Source organism: Malania oleifera, chromosome 9, assembly GCF_029873635.1.
Source record: "Malania oleifera isolate guangnan ecotype guangnan chromosome 9, ASM2987363v1, whole genome shotgun sequence".
Classification (NCBI taxonomy): domain Eukaryota; kingdom Viridiplantae; phylum Streptophyta; class Magnoliopsida; order Santalales; family Ximeniaceae; genus Malania; species Malania oleifera.
The window spans coordinates 92722796-92745234 of NC_080425.1; the positions used below are offsets into that span (position 1 = coordinate 92722796).

The 22439-nt window shown below is 34.7% G+C and overlaps 2 protein-coding genes across 2 annotated transcripts in view; one reads left to right on the forward strand and one right to left on the reverse strand.

Moving 5' to 3' along the window:
• Positions 1-18974, reverse strand: LOC131164228 (uncharacterized). Its single transcript, XM_058121258.1, has 5 exons — positions 18796-18974; positions 2904-3018; positions 777-898; positions 567-688; positions 1-427 (listed from the first exon to the last, which is right to left on the reverse strand). The coding sequence occupies exons 2-5, from the start codon at positions 3007-3009 to the stop codon at positions 118-120; spliced, it is 660 nt and encodes a 219-aa protein (XP_057977241.1). The 5' UTR covers positions 3010-3018; positions 18796-18974; the 3' UTR covers positions 1-117.
• Positions 6150-22439, forward strand: part of LOC131163577 (protein trichome birefringence-like 41) — a 28815-nt gene continuing 12525 nt past the window's right edge. The window contains exon 1 of the mRNA XM_058120169.1: positions 6150-6466. Within this exon, the coding sequence (XP_057976152.1) occupies positions 6150-6466 (317 nt within the window). The remainder of the gene's footprint in view (positions 6467-22439) is intronic.

A 22439-nucleotide genomic window follows, 5' to 3' on the forward strand; every position in this document is an offset into this window, starting at 1 on the left:
TTTATCATGAATAATAAATTATATTTCTCTTCAATAGAATTGAATCCTATAAAAGTTAGCATCACATTTAGAATAGGTCTTCTTTTTGTAAATTATAAACAGAAGCTATGACACCATCTATTGGTCTCTCAATAAATGCACTCCCACTGCAGGAGACTCACGAAGAAGTGTTTGAAGCTCTCCAAAGTAATTTCCCAGAAGCCCACTGTCTGAACTTTGATCTTTCAAACCTACCATATGGGAGTCACCTTCAGAACTCTCTCTCTTTTCCACCAATTTCTTTAAAACAATATCATCATGAAACAACTTTAAAGCATCAGTTGTTGAAAGAGCATGCACAGACTCATACAAGCGATTAAACTTTTCACGCTTTCCATGTGTTTCCACCAACTTGTCTTTCAATTCATCCGGAAGGCAAGCCAGTGCACTTAGGGAGAGGTTGCAGACACATGAAATAAAAGAGCCATTAGAATCAAAAGAACAAACTAAGCTGTAGCAATGTCAAAGAAGGAGAAGAAGAATAAAATATTTTTGGGCAGCTGAATGGAACTAAAGTTTAATTTTACCTACTAACACCTCTAACAAGACCCCAGTCATACCCAACAAGCATTGATTGCTTAAAGCCAACATTAAACCCTTCTTGCGCAGAAGCTTCTTTCCCTGCTATAACACCATCTCGATATCCAATCTGAAATTCATAGAAGATACATTAATGTACAAGAACATGTAATATGACAACTGGAATAAATTATGAAAATGAATAGACATTAGATTACCGTGTGGAATTGGTTGCGCCGCCTTTGCCACTCCCTGTCCAAATCAGATGCTCTATTCATCTCTTCATCAGAATCATCCCAGAAAGAGCCATCCTCATGCAGTAAGTCATGCTCATTACAATCTGAAAGTAAACATAGAAATATAATGTCTGGGATTAAACTTTAAAGTATCAAAAGATCAGGTGCTAAGAAGTAACTACAGCGCCACTACAGTACACCATTCAACTCAAATGCCTTGGATTTAATTTGTGAAGTACAAAAAATGGTACTATGAATGAACTACAATGCTATTACACTTGGAACTATGATTTGTTACAAGGAACAATTTCAGAATGCAACCTTGAATAGGATCTTAAGAATTCCCATTTGGAGTTGCTAACTACCACCGAAAACGTCCATTGTTAGGAATCAGGTTTGTGTACAAGTACAACAGAAACCAACTGAAAATGAATGTAAGGTAATACCCACGGATTTTCTGAAATCAGAAGAACAAGTCTGTTTGCATCAGCAGAAATATTCGTGACAGGCGCACAATGAGGAGAGCTTCCTTGAAAAAGTAGTAGTTGCTCAATTACAAATTAAAAATCTCAGAAAGTTACCATGAAAAAAGACATCTGATAATTATTATTATTATTTTTTTGACAAAATAAGAAAATATGCCAGAGAGAAGACAAAGAAAACAAAAAAGAACGACAAAGTATAACCAAAAAAAGGTAAAAAATAAAAGAAAATAAAAAAGAAAGACTAAGAAGACCATTCAAAATAACAGCACCTTGTAATGACACTGGAATGTCAGATTGTGACAAGAATGCTTCCAGCCACTCACTAGACACATGATACTGACAAGCTTAATAGTCGATAACAAGAAAAGCCCCACAACTTTAAAAACAAAACAAGCATCAAAACTGATACAATCAAAAGGGTGCGTACGCGTGCACTAATTAAATAATGTGCTAGAGTCATGAACTACAGAAGTTATATGCCTATTAAGATGACTAATCGAAAAGTTTATGGAAAAGAAGAGGGACTTGCTAATAGTTCTTATTGACCCAGAGAAGCCCATTATAGGGTATCTAAAGAATTTCTATGTAGGTTCTAAAAGAAATCGTCTTTATAGTATCTAAATAGATGTCATTATAGAGTAATGACTAGTGTTATTGACTATTGATGGAGAATCTAAAGAATTTTCAATCACAATAGGTGAATATTGAGGGGCTGTTGACTCTGCTTTAAGTTCCATGGAGTATATTGTTTTGTAGAATCCAGAAATTTTATGATAAAGGAGAAATAAGGCAGAATATGTGAGGTAATTTCAGTCATTTTAGAAAATGTTTGAGAAAATATTAAACTTGATGGTTCAAGAAATTATTAGCACTAGTAGATTTCAATACCTTGGATCTATTATGCAGGGTGAAGCAGAAATTGAAGAAGATGCAAGTTTGGTTAAATGGAGCAGTGCTTCAAGATTGTAGAATACCCCTAAAAATTTAGAAAGAAATGAGAGCTACAAGATCAACTATGCTAAATGGATCAGAATGTTAGGTAATTAAGAAATAACAAATCCAAAATTTAGTAGTTGCTGAAATGAGAAGCTAAGGTGAATGAGCTTTATAACTCTAAAAGGAAAATTATGAAATGAAAACATTCACGATAAGTTATGCATAGCACTTGTTGAAGATTAGAAAAGGGAAAGCACTTAAGATGGCTCGGTCACTTGTTACATAGGCAAAATAACACCCACCAATGAGGAGGAGTGGGCTAGTTAGCAACAATGGGGAGGGGAGGGTAGACCTAGATAACTCAGAATCTTTGACTGAGATAGTGCATAAGGATTTGATGCTATATACCTCCATTGAAGTCTCCCTCAGAACATGAAAATCATTATCATCACCTAACAGCATTACTAATTCTTCTCCTATAAAAACCACCTGGATGCCTACCTATGTTCATTTTTTATTACTTATCTTTAACTTTAGCTTGTAACCAGGAAAGGAGTGGGGCGCTACAGGGGAAAAAAAGGCTTAATTGTAACTCTTAAAATTCAACCATATAAACATCTGCACAGAGGTTTCTAAACAAACTAGTAACTTGTTGCAGATAGAGCAAGCTTATAGTCTGAATTTATACCACTCATATCGCCTTGCTTAGCAATGACAGTTGATGTGGGATCCAATTCTACATTTGATAGTCGCAAAGTATCTGAGTATAGCTCGTCAGCAATTCTGCCCTCCATCAATGTGACCTACAAGTAGGTTAAAAATATGATGATAACTTCAAAGTGAAACAATGGATAACAGAAATTTGGACAACAAACAATATATGCACATATTGGAAAGCAATGTAAAGCATAGACATTTCTGTGAGTGTGAATAGATTATGCTCATGTGCCATCACTCCTTGGACACACCTTGAACATTTTCCTAACACTGTAAATGGGTCTGTATTTAAATTATATTTTTAATTACACACACTTCTTGGACACTCCATTAACATTCTGATGCCTCTTTGATAGTCTTTAAACACAACAATGGCATGCCATAATAAGACTTTGCTTTATGCTATTCATAAAAGGAGCCATAATCAGGGTTACTTGAAAAGATGAATGGATATGTTCTATAAATCTCAAACCTAACATACACACACAAAAACAAACATACAGGTGTATGCATTTAAAATGCCTGCGTTATGTTGCACTTGTATTTTTATGTCCATAACATGTCCATAATTAAATGATAGGGTGTATATACAACATTTTCAATATGAGAAAATAATACGGGTGGACCCAAGTTTAGGGAAGTGGGCTAAGTGCCCGTTATGAGATTTTGAAAGAATAGATCCAAAAGAGTTGCCCTTAAAAGAGCCCTTGCTGAGGTCATCGCAGGATGAAATATCTAGGAGGCAAAAATCCAGGGCCCTTTGGTTAAAGGCTGGGGACAGGAACACTGGGTTTTTCCACTGAGTTGCAAATGTGCATCAGTGATAAAACTTCATGACAAAAATTGAAGCAGAGGGTGAACTCCTGGTGGAGGAGGGGCCCATTAAAAGGGTTGCTTGCAATTTTTATAGAGATTTGTGCAGTGAACAAGAACATTGGAGGCTAACCGTAAATGGTATTTTTTTCAAAAATATGAGCTTCTCCACAGCTTAGTGGCTCGAGAAACCCTTTTGAGGAAGAGGAAATCATTTCAGCTCTCAAGAGCTGCAATGGGGACAAAGCCCGAGGCCCTGATGGTTTCAACATGGCTTTGTTTCAAAGGAATTGGGACAAGTTCAAGCAGGATATCATTGGATTCTTCAATGATTTCCACAGCTCAGGCAGATTTGTGGCTAGCATCAACTCAACCTTTGTATCTTTGATCCCAAAAAGAATGGGGGCCTTAAACATGAAAGATTTTCGTCCCACTAGCCTTGTTGGTAGCTTGCATAAACTCCTTTCTAAAGTTCTTGCAGTTGGGCCCAAATCAATAATTTCATAAGTTGTTGGAAAACACCAGCATGCCTTTGTTGCAAGCAGACAAATCACAGATGCAGCCCTTTTACAAATGAGGTTGTTGACACCTATTTGAAGAGAGGAAATAGCAGCACACTCTGCAAACTGGATATGGAAAAGGCTTTTGATCATGTGAAGGAATTGTCTAATTAATTCTCTCAGAAGGATGGGTTTTGGGGAAATTTGGTGCAGTAGGATAAATCAGTGCATCTTCACACCCTCTTTTCAGTGCTCATTAATGGCAGCCCCAGGGAGTCGTACGAATATTTGCACAGTTCGCATCAAGGGGACCCCCTCTCTCCCCTCTTGTTTGTCTTGGCTATGGAAGTTTTGAGCCATATATTAGTCAAAGCCAATGAGGATGGCCTTCTTAAAGGGCTTAGCATTGAAAGGAACAATGAGATCTTAATGATCTCCCAACTTCTTTTTGCAGATGATATCATTACTTTTTGTGATGATGATCCTGCTCAAAGCCTTAACCTCAGATGCTTCTCCTTGGTTTTGAGGCAGTAAAAGTGAATATGGGTAAGAGTGAAATCATCCTATGAGGCCTATCCATAATGTACCATTTCTTGCAGGCATCTTAGGTTGTAACTTGTAAGACCTTTCCCATTTCCTACTTGAGCCTCCCCATGGGTGCCAAGTTCAAAGACAAAGTGTTTGGATCCCATTATTGGCAGATTTGAAAGGAAATTGGCTGGATAGAAAAGGATTTACCTCTCGAAAGGTGGCAGGCTCACACTCAGTCACTCATCAAAAGCACCTTAGCCAATCTCCTAGTCTACTGTATGTCTTTGTTCCCATCCCTAGTGTTGTTTCCAAAAGACTAGAGGGAGGGCTTGACCTTAGATCTCCCCTCCCCTTCAACAAGGCTCTATTAAGAAAATGGCTGTGGAGAATCAAGTCTGAGTAATTATTTCTGGAGGGATGTTATTGCAATTAAATATGGCCTTCATCATGACAGCTGAATTTCCAAAGAGGTTACTAAAGGCTATTGCACAGGTGTTTGGAAATTCATCCGAAGAATGGGAGAATTTCTTCTCTCACATCCACTTCAGTGTGGAAAATGGGAGGAATGGAGGATATATTTTTTTTGGCATGACATTTGGTGTGGCGGTTCTCAGCTCAGCTCGTTTCCCTTCATTTACAGCTTTGCCTGCAATAAAAATGCCCTCATTTGTCAACATCGGGGATGCTAATAATGGGACCTTCAGGAACATACCCCTGATCAAGAATGTTTATGACTTGGAGATCAACACTCTTATTAATTTCTACAGCAGTGAAGTTGGCTGACTGGGCAGACCAAAGTGATAGATTAAATAACTCACCATCCTCTTTCCCTTGGAAAAAGTTGAGGAGTCTCAAGATTCATGAAAGACAAAAAATAATGCTTAGGAGAGTGGTGACAAATGCTATCCCAAAAAGAAGAATGCTTGGCAGTAGAAAAGAACTGCAGGATTTAACTTGTCCCTTGTGTGGCTCAATAACTGAAAACTCTATACACCTCTTCTTCAAGCGTCTTCTATTTCTGGGGTCTAAGAATGGATGAAATGGAAATCACATCCCCAAGCAATTGACTATAATAGATAATCACTCAAGATCCTGGCACCAGCCTTAACCATCCAGAGGACCCCCACCTTCCTCTGTTTACAGCCATCCTATTTGAAAAAAGTTGGTACATACCAGGAACCAGGTTGTTTTTCAAGGGGAAGCTTGACCATCTCAAACTAAAGGATGACATATCCTTCTCTGTTTCTGAGTTTAACAGCTATCTACCTCAGCACCACCACTTTGACAGCATTGCTCAAAAAAGCAAGCTGTTAATTGGACTCCACCTCTGAGTTTTCACACCAAGATAAACTGTGATAAGGAAACAATCCTCCATGGCCTTCCTGGCATGTGTGGCTAGGAATGACATAGGCCGGATTCTTAAGGCATGGACATCCTCATGCTCTGCAACTGATACTCTGATAGGAGGGCCCAAAGCATGTCTCCTTGCTGTGAATTGTGCCATTGCAGAGAACTTCTCAAACCTGATTGTTGATGAGGATGCAAAGGTAGTGATTGATGAAATTCACAGGAAGGAAGGCCAGATATACTGGAGAATCCATTGCTTCGTTGATGACATTAAAGATTTTATTGATCTCAGTTCTGTGGATTGCCACTTCGCCCCAAGGGAAGCTAAACAAACTGCCGACAAGTTAGCAGCGTGGGCGACAAGAGGAGGGTTAAGGAAGACAAAGTCTTTGACTCACACAATCTCCCTCTCCCTCATGCGGTGATCCCCACACACTCAGTTTCATCTGGTGGTTAGGCTGCTTTTTCTTTTGATTTTTTTGTTGCCAATTTCTTTATTTTTCTGTTCTTTTCCGCTGTTTTGGTTTTCCCTAGTTCTTGGCTCAGGAAAAAAAAAAATTTTAAATCTACAGCATCATTTATCATGTTCAGAGCCCTGCCTCTTCCAATGAGCCTGTTTGGACCCTGAGCAAAGAGGGTATTTTCATGGTCAAGTCATACTACAAACAACTTTGCAGGCAGATGCAGTGTGTAACCAGTTTTCCTTGAAGCTTGTTTGGAAACAGCGGCCCTTTTGAAAGTTCCTTTTTTTACATGGCGGGCAGCTTTGTTGAAGATCATCACCTTAAACAATCCCCAAAAGACAGGTTTGACTACTGTGAATAGGAGTTATCTGTGCCTTGAAGAAGTGGAATTGGTGAACCACATCCTTCTCCATTGCTCTTTGACTAGGGATCTTTAGAACCTAACCATTTCCAAGTCAAGCAGAAATGGGTCACGGCAGCTTCAGTTGAAGATGAGATTTTTGGGCTTGGAAAGGGATCCACTCCAAAAAGTCCAAAAGGAAGGCCTTTTCCCTTATCCCCCTTGCTATTTTTGGGCTGTTTGAAAAGAAAGGAATAGAAGGGCTTTCGAGGGGAAGATTTCATCTATGCAGACCGTCTTGGATGGTTAGATGTTTATGAGCTATAGTTGGCATGGTGCATTGCCTAGGAGAGACTCATCTGTAATTCTAAATTTCCTTGATGTACTCCCTTGATTGGGGTCTTTTCTTCTGTTCTTTTGCTGTTCTCTCTGAACTGTTTGGCATTCCCTTGATACCTTATTTTCTCTAATGAATTTCCTATTCTTTGCTGATAATAATAATAATAAAGTAAAAGGGCAGCCCGATGCACAAAGCTCCTGCACATGCAGGGTCCAGGAAAGGGGCGGACCACAATGGATCTATAGTACGCAGCCTTACCTTGCACTTTTGCAAGAGGCTGTTTCCACGACTTGAACCCGTGACCGGAGGTTACATTGCGACAACCTTACCATTGTGCCTAAGCTCCCCTTCAATAATAATAATAAAATATATACTAAAATATAAAAATGCCCAAGTTAACAATAAGAATATACATTTATACCCCCAATGAAATCATAGAATAAAAATGATATAGCAATATTGATCCAAAGTAAAGATTATTTGTTAAGTTTACCCCAACAGTTTGACATATATATCACTTTTTGGGGTCTTAAGTTCAAATTTTGGGAAAATTAAACTTGAAAAATTATGTTTTCATATTTTTATAAATTTTCCTTCCTGTTTGCACAAGTACATACATGTTCCCCCCCCCCCCCCCCCCCCCCCAACTGAAGAAATTTTCTAGGTTTGCCACTGCTTTGAACATGGAGTGCAAGATAATGTATAGAATAAAAATGATAATAGCAGTACTGATCCAAAGTAAAGATTATTTGTTATATCGACACCATCAGTTTGATACATATGGCACTTTTTGGGGCCTCAAGTTCAAACTGTAGGAAAATTAATCTTGCAAAATTATGTTTTTTTTTTTCATAATTTTTATCTATATATTTTCCTTCCCATTTGCACAAGTATATATATGCTGCCCCCACAGAATAAATTTTTTAAGTCCCATTGCTTCAGTGACATGGTGACAGTGCACAAGATCATGTGAAATGGTGTGGTAAGTTATAAGTTAATCCTAGTGAAGGAGTTTAGAAAGAGCAAATTAGTGAAGTTATAAAATTGCAGTTCTTACAAACATATTTAGAAAAACTGCAGAACTACATATCATTTAAACTGATTCAATAACAGCAAAAACAATAAGAATGTAGTAGTTGAAATGCAACAAATTCATATTCATAAATTTAACAATATAAAATTATTCAAAAAAACAAATATCTATGAGCACTCAAATATATAGCATATAAAAACTTAATCTTAAAAACATATTTTTTCTTCCCTTTGCTGAATGCAAACAAACATGCAAAATTAACTAGTTCTCTCTTTTTTTTTTCCTCTCCTTCACTCCTTCAATCCTTCCAAATGAAATTCAAGTAAACAATAGTCTTCATGGTTGTCTGCAATATTGTCTAAATCATTTATGAGATAACAAGTGAATAGATACTGCCTGAATCAAAAATTCACAGAAAAATAAAATTATTCAGAAATATAAACAGAAAATAAAGAGGAATCCTGGGAAGAGAGAGCAGAATGCATTACCTGCACCCACGGATTTTCACCACACAATCGCAAGGGTCAGGAGTTTAAGAAAAGACAGACTCAGCTTCACAGCAATTTTTTATTTATTTTTTATCAATTCCGGGTTCACAGAAAAATAGGAGCAAATAAACCTAAGGCAAAACATTCCCATTGAGAGAGAGAGAGAGAACTTAGCAGAGCTGATACCAGTAGTCACTCTTTTTAGTTGCAGGAAAGAAGGTAGAAGCTTGACATATATGTTGTTTTTTGTCCCACATTAGTAGAATAGTTCCACAATAGTATAAAAGGTTGTTTTGAATTTTTTATATTATTTGTCCCACATTGGAGAGAAGTGTTTTTTAGACTTGAGGTTGAAGCTATATAAAGAGCTCAACTCTTCATTTGTAAAACACACCTCAAAAGTTGTACTTTGTCAAGAGGTAGTAGATTGATCATCGGCGCCCGAGGACGTAGGTAATTCTATACCGAACCTCGTAAATTTCTTGTCTGGTTCTTTTTACTGTTTTATTATTAGTTTCTGCACTACTTTAATTTCTTATATATTCAATAGCAAAAATTGTAGTATTAATGTTTGGCACAAGTGGGGTGCCCGACACAACAATTGGTATCAGAGCTAGGTTGAATAGTGTTGATACAGAGGTGTTCCTCTATTAGGATCCATGATTCCACGTTTGATACCTAAGAAAGACATTGTCTAAGCAAGTGCTCAGAGACCATTGCGGCTCAGTCACTCCCTAAAGGTCGGTCTGATCAAAGTGGAATTTCATAAAATAAAACAGAGTAGACACAGTTGGTACGTACTATTCATCCTAGGCCTTTTACTTTGTCGGTTGCTATTGAATATATAGAAGATGGCAGAAACTAGTGCAGCAGTAGAAGAAACTTTGTCCACACGAACTCCAACCCCTTCGACTTCAACATCATCATCGAAGACGATAGCTAATGCTTGATTTGAGGTAGAGAAATTTGATGGTACCAATAATTTTGGTATGTGGCAATGTGAGGTGATGGACATCTTGTATCGACAAGAATTAGATATTGCTTTAGATGATAAACCAGTAGATATGGATGACAGAGATTGGGAAAAGATCAATCGTCGGGCATGTGATACGATTCGTCCGTGTTTCGCCAAAAATCAGAAATATTGTGTTATGAGGGAGACATCTGCAAAGATATTGTGGAAAACATTGGAAGATACATTTATTACCAAGAGTCTGGAAAATCGGCTCTATTTGAAAAGGAAATTGTTTTGCTTCCAGTATCAACCGGGTATTTCGATTAATGACCACACAAATGCTTTCAATAAAATTTTGGCCAATTTGTTAAATTTGGATGAAAAGGTGAAAGATGAGGATAAAGCCATATTGTTACTGAATTCTCTCCCTAATAAGTATGAACATTTGACCACCACTTTATTGTATAGGAAAGATAAAGTTACTTATGATGTTGTTTGTACTGCATTGATTAATACTGAATGCAGAAAGAAGGATCAGAGGGTCCATAAGGAAACAACAGAAGCACTAACAATAAGGGGCCGTTCTTAGAATCGTATGCCTGGAAGGAAGAGTAAATCTCATGGGAGGAGTAAATCTCGTGGGAGACCTGCTAAGGATGAATGCGCCTTTTGTCGTGAGAGAGGGCATTGGAAGAAAGATTGTCCTAAATTACAACAGAATAAGGGCAAAACACATTCTAATGCCAATATAGCCAATGATGATGAAAGTGAGTCAGATTTTTCTCTTGTTGGAACATCTTCATCACATTATTTTGGTGAGTGGATTTTGGATTTTGGTTGTTTCTATCACATGTGTCCCAATGGGGAATGGTTTTCTAATTTTGAAGAATTAGATGGTGGGGTTGTTCTTATAGGAAATGATAATACTTGTAAAACAACTGGAATAGGATCAATAGAGTTGAAATGTCAAGATGGAACTATTAAGACCTTGGCTGATGTTAGGTATGTTCCAAGTCTAAAGAAGAATCTGATTTCATTCGGTGCCTTAGAATCTAAAGGGTTCACTATCACTTTGAAAGATGGAACCTTACAGATTAAATCAGGTGCGCTGATAGTGATGAAAGGAATAAATAAAAATAACTTATATTATTTACAAGGTAGTACAGTTATTGACTCAGCAGCTATTGTTTCTGAGAAAGATGCAGGTTTAGATACAACCAGGTTATGGCATATGCAATTAGCACATGCAGGAGAAAAATCATTGCAACAATTAGCTAAGCGAGGTTTGTTAAAGGGTGCAAAGGTATGCAAACTTGAATTTTGTGAGCATTCCATTCTGGGAAAACAAATTAAAGTGAAATTTGGCACAACAATCAATCAGACTGAAGGTATTTTAGACTACATTCATACAGATGTATGGGGGCCCACAAAAACGGCTTCGTTGGGTGGTATGCATTATTTTGTCACTTTTGTTGATGATTTTTCCAGAAGAGTTTGGGTGTATTCTATGAAGCATAAAAATGAAGTGTGTAATATTTTCCTTAAGTGGAAAAAATTAGTTAAACTCAAACTGACAAAAAGATTAAACGGCTCAGATCAGATAATGGTGGTGAATACACGAGTGACCTGTTTATGAAGGTATGTCAGGATGAAGGTATTGTTTGACACTTCACAGTTCGAAATACACCACAGCAGAATGAGGTGGCAGAGCGCATGAATCGGACTTTACTGGAGAATGTTCGATGTATGTTATCTAATGTTGGGTTAGACAAAAGGTTTTGGGCTGAAGCTGTTAGATATGCATGTCATCTCATCAATCGTCTACCATCATCTGCAATAGGGGGAAAAAGACCCTATGAGGTATGGTTTGGAAAGCCTGCTAGTGATTATGATTCTTTGCATGTATTTGGTACTATGGCTTATTATCATGTTAAAGAATTTAAGTTGGATCCAAGAGCCAAGAAAGCAATATTCTTGGGAATAAGGGAAGGAGTCAAAGGATATCGTCTTTGGTATCTAGAGACGAAAAAAATGATTTTAAGCAGGGATGTGACTTTTGATGAACTTGCGATGATGAAGAAAATAATACGCAAGAAGTCATAAGTTGAAGAGAAGACCAGTGGTACTCAACAACAGGTGGAGGTTGAGACAATTTTGGGAAACCTGGTGAGAAATGAGACACAACAAGGTAACTCTCCAGTTACAGTGGGGAATAGTGTACAAAAAGCGGAGATTTCAATTCGAGAATCTTCACAGCAACAAGGATCAATTGTTTCTCAAAGGCCAAGACAAGAAATTCAAAAACCTGCTCGGTATACTGATATGGTGGTCTATGCACTTCCAGTTGTGGATGATAATGTTCCTTTTACTTTCAAAGAAGCAATGAGGAACTCTGAATCAGACAAGTGGAAAAGAGCAATGGATGAAGAAATGCAGTCTCTTCATCAGAATCAAACTTGAGAGCTAGCCCAGCTACCCAATGGTAAGAAAGCAATTGGTTGCAAATGAGTTTATGTAAAGAAAGAAGGATTTCTAGATGCAAATAATGTTCGCTTCAAAGCTAGATTGGTAGCTAAGAGTTACGCACAGAAGGAAGACATTGATTATAATGAGGTATTTTCTCCGGTTATTAAACATTCTTCCATTTGAATTTTGTTGGCTTTGGTAGCACAATTTGATCTTGAATTAGTTCAGCTCGATGTAAAAACTGCATTTTTACATGGTGATTTTGAAGAGAAAATCTATATGACTCAGTCAGATGAATTTTAGGTTGCTGGAAAAGAAAATTGGGTATGTAAACTGGGTAAATCATTGTATGGTTTAGAATAGTCTCCAAAACAGTGGTACAAACGATTTCATCAGTTTATGATGGGTCAAAAGTACATCAGAAATAAACATGATCATTATGTTTATTTTCGGATATTACAAAATGGATGTTTTATATATTTACTCTTGTATGTTGATGATATGCTAATAGCTTCAAAGAATAGGGAAGAAATCAACAAGTTAAAAAGTTAGTTAAATCAAGAGTTTGAGATGAAAGATCTTGGTGAAGTAAAGAAGATACTTGGCATGAAAATTCGCAGAGACAGAATAAGAGGAAAAGTTAGTTTGTCTGAGTAACAGTATTTGAAGAAGGTAGTACAGAGTTTTGGCATGTCTGAGTAGTCAAAACCAATAAGCACTACTCTTGCTCCTCATTTCAAACTTAGTGCGGCTTTATCTCCTAAATCAGATGAGGAACGTAAGTATATGTCATAGGTTCCTTATGCAAGTGTTTTTGGTAGTCTGATGTATGCAATGGTTTGTACTAGACTTGATATTTCACAAGCTGTTAGTATGGTGAGCAGGTATATGCATGATCCGGGTAAAGGACACTGGTAAGCTGTGAAATGGATTTTGAGATATATTATGAATATGATTGATATTGGTATAGTATTTGAGAAAAATAATACTATTGATCAACGTGTTGTTGGATATGTGGATTTGGATTTTGCAGGTGATTTGGATAAACGTCGATCAACTACTGGATATACTTTTACATTTGCTAATGGTCCAGTAAGTTGGAGGTCTACCTTACAGTCTACCATTGCCTTGTCTACAACAGAAGCAGAGTACATGGCAGCTTTAGAAGCTGTTAAGGAAGCTATTTGGTTGCAGGGTTTACTTGAAAACTTGGGAGTTGTTCAGAAGCACATTGTTGTATTTTGTGATAGCCAGAGTGTTATTCATTTGGCAAAGAACCAAGTCTACCGTGCACGAACGAAACACATCGACGTTCGGTTTCATTTTATGTGGGATATTATTGATGAAGGCAAGATACTTCTTCAAAAGATTGCTACAACTGAAAATCTTACAGAAATGTTGACCAAGATTGTGACAACAATCAAGTTCAAACATTGTTTGGACTTGATCAATATCCTGCAAGTCTGAATATTTTTGGAAGGCGCCGATGATGTGGAACTCCAGAAAATGTTGGTGACTGAAAAATTTGTTAAATTTATCGTCAGTGGAGATTTGTTGTTTTTTGTCCCACATTGGTAGAATAGTTCCACAATAGTATAAAAGGTTGTTTTAAATTTTTTATATTATTTGTCCCACATTGGAGAGAAGTGTTTTTTAGACTTGAGATTGAAACTATATAAAGAGCTCAACTCTTCATTTATAAAACACACCTTAAAAATTGTGCTTTGTCAAGAAGTAGTGGATTGATCATCGGCGCCCAAGGACGTAGGTAATTCTATATCGAACCTCGTAAATTTCTTGTCTTGTTCTTTTTACTATTTTATTATTAGTTTCTGCATTACTTTAATTTCTTATATATTCACTAGCAATAATTGTAGTATTGGTGTTTGACACAAGTGGGGTGCCCGGCACAACAATATAAATATCAATTTGGGGATTTGCCCCAAAGCTCTCACTTTTCAATATTTTGTTATTCTTCTTTTTTTTTTTTTTTTTTTATTTGTTGTTTTTTAAAGTAGAATTACATCCATATTTTAATACAAACTCCTTGTTTGCTATCCAGAATGGAATGGAATCAATTTTTATGATTTTACATATTCTTCGTACAATTTTCATTCCATTTTACTCCCATTCTATCTTTATTTCAATGTACCAACCATTGGGCATAGTACTATATGTCTTTCTTTTAAATATTTTTCTCATTTAAAAAATTATTATTCAAAAATAAAAATGACATATCTATAAACGATAGTAGTAGATAAAAATGGAAAATTTGAGAGCTTCCTCCTATTGTCCTTGTGGCAAAGTTAAATCATGAAAATTCTGGGTGTTCACAAGGTGGGTTTTTTTTTTTTCCTTATAATCATTGAGTGGTGTGGTTGTTCATTTTTATTGCCTCCTTTTTATATTCATGGTGCTTTCTCTTTCCATGCTTTCCAGTTTCCATCTGCATTATCCTTAATTTGTCTGGCATATCACCAGTAGAAACAAGATTAGGGAAGGGAAGCTGAAATGGTTTGGGCACCTGCAATGTAGGCCAAATAGTGCAATAATGAAGAGTGAGCTAGCTACTATTAGAGGCAATAGAAGGGTAGGAGTATACTTGAAATAAATAAGAATGAGGTAGTAAGGATATAATAACCCTCAATTGTCAGAGGAAATTGCCTAAGATAGTGTAAATTAGAGGAAAACGATTTTCATGCAACCAGCCCCATCCAGTGAGACTTAAGGCTTGGCGATGTAGGCCAAGAAGTAAGACCTTGGGAAGATCCTTGTTGGAAAATAACTAAAAAGAGTTGGGTTAAGGAATTGTGGGATTAAGTTAGTAATTTATTATGTGTGGTTAGTAGTTTATTATTGGTGTTCAGTATTAATTAGTATAGGATTATGTGTATTAGGGGGTCGTTTGTAATATTTGTGTAAAGTATTTGTAAAATGTTGTTTTAAGGCCATTAGGGGTTTTAGCGTAATTTCATGTAAAGAGGCTTTCTTATAAATTAAGTTAGTAGTTTATTATGTGCGGTTAGTAGTTTATTATTTGTGTTCGGTATTAATTAGTAAAGGATTATGTGTATTTGGGGGTCATTTGTAATATTTGTGTAAAGTATTTGTAATGTAATGTTGTTTTAGGGCCATTAGGGGTTTAAGTGTTATTTCATGTAAAGCGGGTTTCTTATAAATAGTGTACGAAAGCCATGTTTAGGCAGTTATTGATGAATGTGAATTGCAGTGAACGCGAATTCCCCCCTGGTATCTCCTCTCCTCCCTTTCCTTTCCTCCTTCTCTTCTAATTTCTCCATGGCTGCAGAACCTTGATGCAGCCCCTGCATCACTTGGTTTGTTGTTGTTGTTTTTATTGTTGTTGATCTTTATAGTTTCCCAAGTCTCAACTAATCTCAAAATTCAGTTTTTGAAAACATTTCATGAAAATCATCATATTCCCCCCCCCCCCCTCCCCAACATTTCCAGGTTCTCTTAAAAAATATTTCTCCTTGCACCATTAACTGTCCATGTTTTTTCAAAAAATAAATCTGAACATTTTTCCAAATTACAACTCTCCCTTTTAGAAGCATTTTTTTAAGAATCATCTCTCCATTGTCCCATTAGTTAAATGCTCATGCATTTATTCCATAATTTTGTACACTCTTCATTACCAAGCCCATTGAGCTTTTTTCTATTTAAATTTTTTTTAAAAAAGTACAAATTTTTAAGCAATTTGAAGATGGGTTTGATGTGCAAATCTTCTAATCCTCTTTGATCAGTTGTGAAAGTTGACGTCCTCTTCATTCTTGAAAGGTTCATTATTTAAGTGACATTCCATGATCATTTATCTCTTCATCTTTCTACATGTAAAGTATACCTATCATACTCCACATACAATTCATTAATCAAAGATAAAATCCCAAAACTACCTCTTCTCTGTCTCTCTATTCCTCACTTTTTTCTTAATTACTAGATATTTGTTCTTTGTTTTTTGATGATTGGGAATCTGAAGTGGCTAGGGGCCTTTTGTTTGTTCATTTATAAGATGTTTGTATGAATGTGCACTGCATATGACAAAGCAAATATATACTCCATTTTTAATCTCTTACATCTTATTTTGATTTTTTATAATCATGGAGACTCTACTCTACACATTGGATTCTTAAAATTTCAATCCAATTAAATTACATGAAAATTTTTCATATGTGAGCTTATCTTATTCATTTGTTCTTTACTTTTTGATAATTGGGAATCTAGGGTGGCTGGAGCCTTTTGTTTTATTCATTTATAAGACATCTGTATGAACACACACTGCATGGATCCAAAAAAACATATGCTCCATTTTTAGTCTCTATCTTACACTGATTTTGATTTTTTATAGTTGAGTCTCTACTTAAATGTAGTAATATACATTAGATTTATGAATATTTGAATGTAAACATCTTGTATAACTTTGTTTGCATGAATTTCAACAAGGCAAAATTTAACAAAAGAGCTCATTAGATTTAGATAAATATTACTAAATTTTTTATAGAGATCCAATAAATAAATACATATCCATGTTTTATGTCTAAAAAAATAGAGACTAACCCAGGCAATGCGTGGCCTTGTATGTTATTTTCAGCACAAAAATCTAACAACGGTATAACTCATAATGAATACATAGTAAATGCAATAAAAAAAAAATGAATACATATTTTTTGCCACACGATGTGCAGCACTGTATATTAGTTACCATTACACAAATATATGTAGTAATGTTAACTAAGTAATCACAAAAGCACTTAGGGCTCTTACGGCTCTTTTGGTTCGGTGGATTAGTTATTCATTGGAATAAGATGAAATATAGTTTAAAACTTAGGAATGAAGTGAATAGTTATTCCTTATATATTCCTATTTCCTAATTATTTCACTCAACATGTAATGAGAAAGAAATAAATATACCCATGATGAAATTTGGGAATAGTTATTCCTTATCTATTCCTTACTATAGACTCATAAAATGTTTCACATTGTTATTTTACTTTATAGTAACAACATAATTTCTTATATAACTAATTGTAACTAACCTACTAAAACTAATTATTCTTAGGAATAGGCATTCCACAAACCAAACATAACCTTAATCAATGCACTTCCCTGATTAGGGTAAACATGGATAAACTTAATAACTTTTTCCAACCTATTTCAAGCTAATGCGATGGGCACCCATTTAGGCATTTTGACAAATATATTTTGGACAGACAAAACAAGCACAACCTCAACAACATCACAACCCTATAATTACTATCACAATATCATGAGCCCCAATAAGCAATCGATCTCCAACAAAGCATTCTACCTAATGCAATAGGTGCCCACTTAGGTATTTTCACAAACACATCACATGCACACACAACCCATCCACATTCCACAAACACATCATACACGTTTGCAAATTGAAATTATAGGATGTCTTGGTTTAGGGGTTTCTTAAAACACAATTTAATTCTTAACATGTTGAAGGGCAACAACAATGGCCAAGGTGTCATTGACCGAATATTTCACACCTTTGTGAGTGGATCATGCGGCTCAAGCTAAAGCCCTCTTGTTTAACTAGTCAGTCTAGTGTTTACCACAATTCACCAATAGAACGCTTTCATTGTCATTCAAACAAATAAAAGCGGAAGCAAAAAGCAACTTATGAAAGCAATGACACTTAAGCAGTAAACATTGAAGCAACGCAATTCATTATTAACACCTCCATTAACAATGTGTGTCTAGCGGGGGAGGCAAGTAGGTTAAACATGATAACAATAATTAGTGAGTTTTACAAGTTGATTAATACTCACCCTCCCCTAAAGAGCTTTTATGTTATTCTCACTCTACACTAGGAAACATAGTATGACCGAGGAGTCATACTCCCCTTTTTAACTTAGGTAAAAACTATCTCTTAAAAATAACCCTACACTAGTATTTATATGATGGAAACTCATTCCAAACGCACGAGACAAAAGGTCACACGCAAGTATAATGCCCTGAACAAACTCAGCTCATGATGGGAACATGAATAACAGCCTAGCAATTTCTAGAGACATCAATTTAAACTGCAGAATTAATGAAAAGGTCTTTCAAATAAGCTCTCGGTTGCTATTGCTCAAATCAAATAGTACCGAGCAACCTAGCAAAAAATAAAATTAAAAAAACAAAAAAAACAAAATAGTGCTTGAACAACTCAGCACCCTCATCTTTATGGATTTTCCTCCAACAAATATACACTTTGACAATTCTAAAACTTGTTAAGTGAATAAGGAAGAAGCATAATGGGAGGAAGATACTGACTCTGTGAAGCTACTAAATGTCTTCTGTAGTCTGTACTTAATAATAATATCTGTAAATTTATTTACACCCAAAGAAAACAAACGACATATGCTTCACGCAATTAATAATAACAATAATAATAATAATAATAATAATTTTGTTTAGTGATAGCTAAAGAATTCCATCAAGCAGCTGGCAGACAATATTTTTTAAAATCAGTTGAAACGTTGGGAAGTATAAAATTGCAAAAACAAACATTCTATGAACGAAGAATTAAAAGCATACTCAAAATTCAGAAAATTACAGGATTGTGAAGGAGATCCGGTGCTTGTGGCGGCAGATGGTGGTATTTCTGGTGGAGCTCGGCTTCTGCGCAGTCGAGGCGCGCTCCTCTTGGGCAGACTCGCGGTGAATCTTCGGAGAGAGAGAGAGAGAAGAAAACTGGGAAGAGGCCAGACCACACAAAAAGTGATTTTTGTATTTTGTCATATTATATTATGTCTGGTTCAAAAAATGAAATACAGCAAAAACTAAATTTTCATATTAAAATGTTATTCTATTTCTATCTAATATAAAACTAGATATTTAATAATAAGATTTAAAAATAATTATTTTTGTAAAATTTTAAGCAATCATCTGTCTTAAAATAATATAATTTTTTATTTTATTTTATTTTTATTTTTTTGAATAATATAGGAACTCCAACTATCAACAAACCACAAAAGTTATTATATTTATCCGTAACTTTATTTTGTTTCTGCCATATTTTATTTCTAACCCTAAAAATGCTAAGGTGTGAATGAGAAAAATTTAAAAAATCAAAAAGTTGAAGTAAATTGTAAAGTCGAGAATAATCGATTAATTTTTTTTTAATTTACTTTTAATTTAAATTTTTAATTTTTTTAATTACCGATTCTATTTTAGCTTGGCTGATTTTATAACCACAATTAATCGAATCTAATTAACATATTATAATTACATATATAACTGCATATTATATATAATATTATATAATATTTTAATAATTTAAATTTAAACAGTTGATTGCACTAAAATGGAAGCTTAAATATTAATGATGAATATTTTTAATTTATAATGAAAGAAAAAAAAACACTATTTATAGTGACTTAAAATTTAGGAATCTTAATTAATGGTATGAGGTGACATTTGTCCGTAACCATGTTATATCTCAGGCCTTGCTGAAAAAGTAATTCGTCGGGTCATATCTTGTGTAATTTTATGCTTTAGTCAAAAATTATTTTATTAAAGTTGTCAGTTTTTTATTTTGTATTGAAAGGTGAGTCAACAAATTATGTGTTGTCCCTTCCTTTATTTAAAGTAACTTTTACTTTATGTCAACATTACCTTGGCGTCTATTTTTGAGGAAGCAGGTTATGTTTATCCATTAGTAGTTGATGGCCTCTGTTAATTATTAGATATTAGCCAAAAAAAATAATTAATCTAGTTTCAATTAACTTTTTAAATAGTTTGGTAACCTAACTGTACTCATCATCATAAAGTTAGGAGTTGCTAGTATTATAAATGACTTTTTTACACCCTGAAAAAATAACAAGCAAAAATCAAAACTAATGGTCCCAACTAGGGGTGAGCAAACGGTCGGTTTGGTTAAATTCGGGTAATTAACCGAATTAACCGAAAAATTCGGTTAATATAAACCATTAACCGAACCGACCGAATTGACGAAATACACCGAACCGACCCGACCGAATTGCCCATTCGGGTAATTCGGTTAACCGATTTTAACCGAAATTATTTAAAATTAATTGTTAGAAATATAATACAATTATAAATTTTTTTTAAAACCAAATCCAACTTAATTAAATACCTTATTTATTAATTTTATTAATGAAAATAATATTTTACCATAGAACAAAGAATCCAAATAGGTTAATTAAACTCCTTAATGAACTTACATAAGCAAAATTTATATTCATAAATTATATTTAAAATCTAATTAATTAGTAATTCGGTTAATTCGGTTAACCGAAATTTTTTTTACCCTTAATCGAACCGAAACCGATTAACCGAAATTTTGTAGAATTATAACCGAACCGACCGAACCGGGCTTTTTACCCGAACCGAACCGACCAATTTCGGCCGGTTAATTCGGTTTTCACCGAATTTTGCTCACCCATAGTCCCAACTGGTTGGGCCAAGGCATGAGATGAGCCTGTGGACTCTCACGGCCCATGGGCCCAAAGAATGTCATTGGGCTAATAACAACATCTTGAGTAATATTCGACAGTACAATGGGATGGTATTGGCAACATTGCTTGCGCACGCTTGCGCACATGGCATCATGTGTGATAAAATCAGTAGTAGAATAAGGCCCATTGGGCCCTGGGCAGATTGGTCACATGAGGCCCACTCCAACTGCAAAACTCTTCTCTAGAAAAAAAACAAATTTTTCCTCTAAAAACAAATTTTTTCTTATTTAATATTACTAAAAACATTAATGGTATGTTGAATTAAAATTCTAATCAATAAATTTTATATTTTATTTTTTCTCATTTTTTTCCTCTAATTATCATACGTGAAAAAGTGTTTTCTAATTTTTTTTTTTTTTCAAATAGGATGTAATGGACAATATTATATAGAAAATTATTAGTTGTTTCATTACTTTTTCTTTTTTGGTATAAGGGAAATGAAAGAACAAGGCAATCTAATTAATAAAAATAACTCCAATATGATTTGTCAAGAGCAAAGAGTAGAAGAAAATCAGATTTGTTAACATGTACAATATGCATAAAGATGAGTCATCAGTCCGATTCGGATAAAGATGAGTCATCAGTCCAATTCGGATAAAGATGACTCATCAATCTGATTCTAATATAAGTTGAGTATCTTTAATAAGATCCCAAATTAAATAAAATTGGGATGAATAGTTATCGATAAGATGTAGAGCTCGTAGAAAATTAGATACATACCCATATCTTATGTCATTGATTTTATCATCTCATAAGTGGCACATCTATCATGTGTGCACAATAATTAGTACACAAAAATGGATTGAATGATTAAATTAATATAATATAAAACATATTTTAGTACTCCAAAAACCTTTAAGTTGTTCAAGAATAACTTATATCTTCGTGTAACTATAAATTTCAATAAAAAAATGTATTACTATTTTATCACAATATACTTCACAAATTACAGCCGTTCATAGTAGATAGAGACTAATATTAGAGTCATATAGTAAAACTAATTAAATTATTACGAAAAATGAAGAAAACAAAAAAGAAAAGACTTTTGTTTTATTCATATTGCCAAGTGACGCAAATTCGTACACTGAGACACATGAAAGTAAGTGCCTGAGTGAGTTAAGTCTACTTTGTGAGCTGTCCAGACTCTACTCATCTCAATTTTATTTGAGTTCGAGCCGAGCTTTAGTTACTCAACTAACTTAATGACAAGTTGAGTTGGAGTGTTATAATTCTACTTGCAAACCCAATTGGGCTTTGCAATTTTATTATTTTTATATTAAATAAGTCATATAATAAAACTACACATATATTTAATTAGTATTATATATACACTATATTGTTATGATACATTTTATTATTTTATGTATACACTATAATTATAGTTATATTGTTTCTAGATTATTTAATTACTAAACTAATCTCAAATGAACCAAATTTGATTTTAAGAATTTTCAGCCAAATCAAATTCTAATTTAATAATTCTATACTCGATTGACTTAGAGCTAATTTCGAGTTCAAAATTTTCAGTTGAGTTGATTTCAATTATCCCATTGTGCGTACTCGACTAACTCGAACACAATCATAAATAGAAAAACTATTAGAGAATAAAATGTATTTTGAGTCCTCAATTTTGGACTAACACATAATTAGTCTAATTAAGATTTTAACCACTTCCTCCATTATATTATCAACTACATCATAATAATTCTGACTAAAGAAA

Excerpts from the sequence above, each read along its gene's own strand:
- LOC131164228 (XM_058121258.1), bottom strand. The coding sequence starts at position 3,009 with ATGGAGGGCAGAATTGCTGACGAGCTATACTCAGATACTTTGCGACTA. Across the intron at positions 689-776 it reads GGCGCAACCAATTCCACACG|ATTGGATATCGAGATGGTGT; the intron begins GTAATCTAATGT and ends TATGAATTTCAG. Across the intron at positions 428-566 it reads CTTGTTAGAGGTGTTAGTAG|TGCACTGGCTTGCCTTCCGG; the intron begins GTAAAATTAAAC and ends CCTCTCCCTAAG.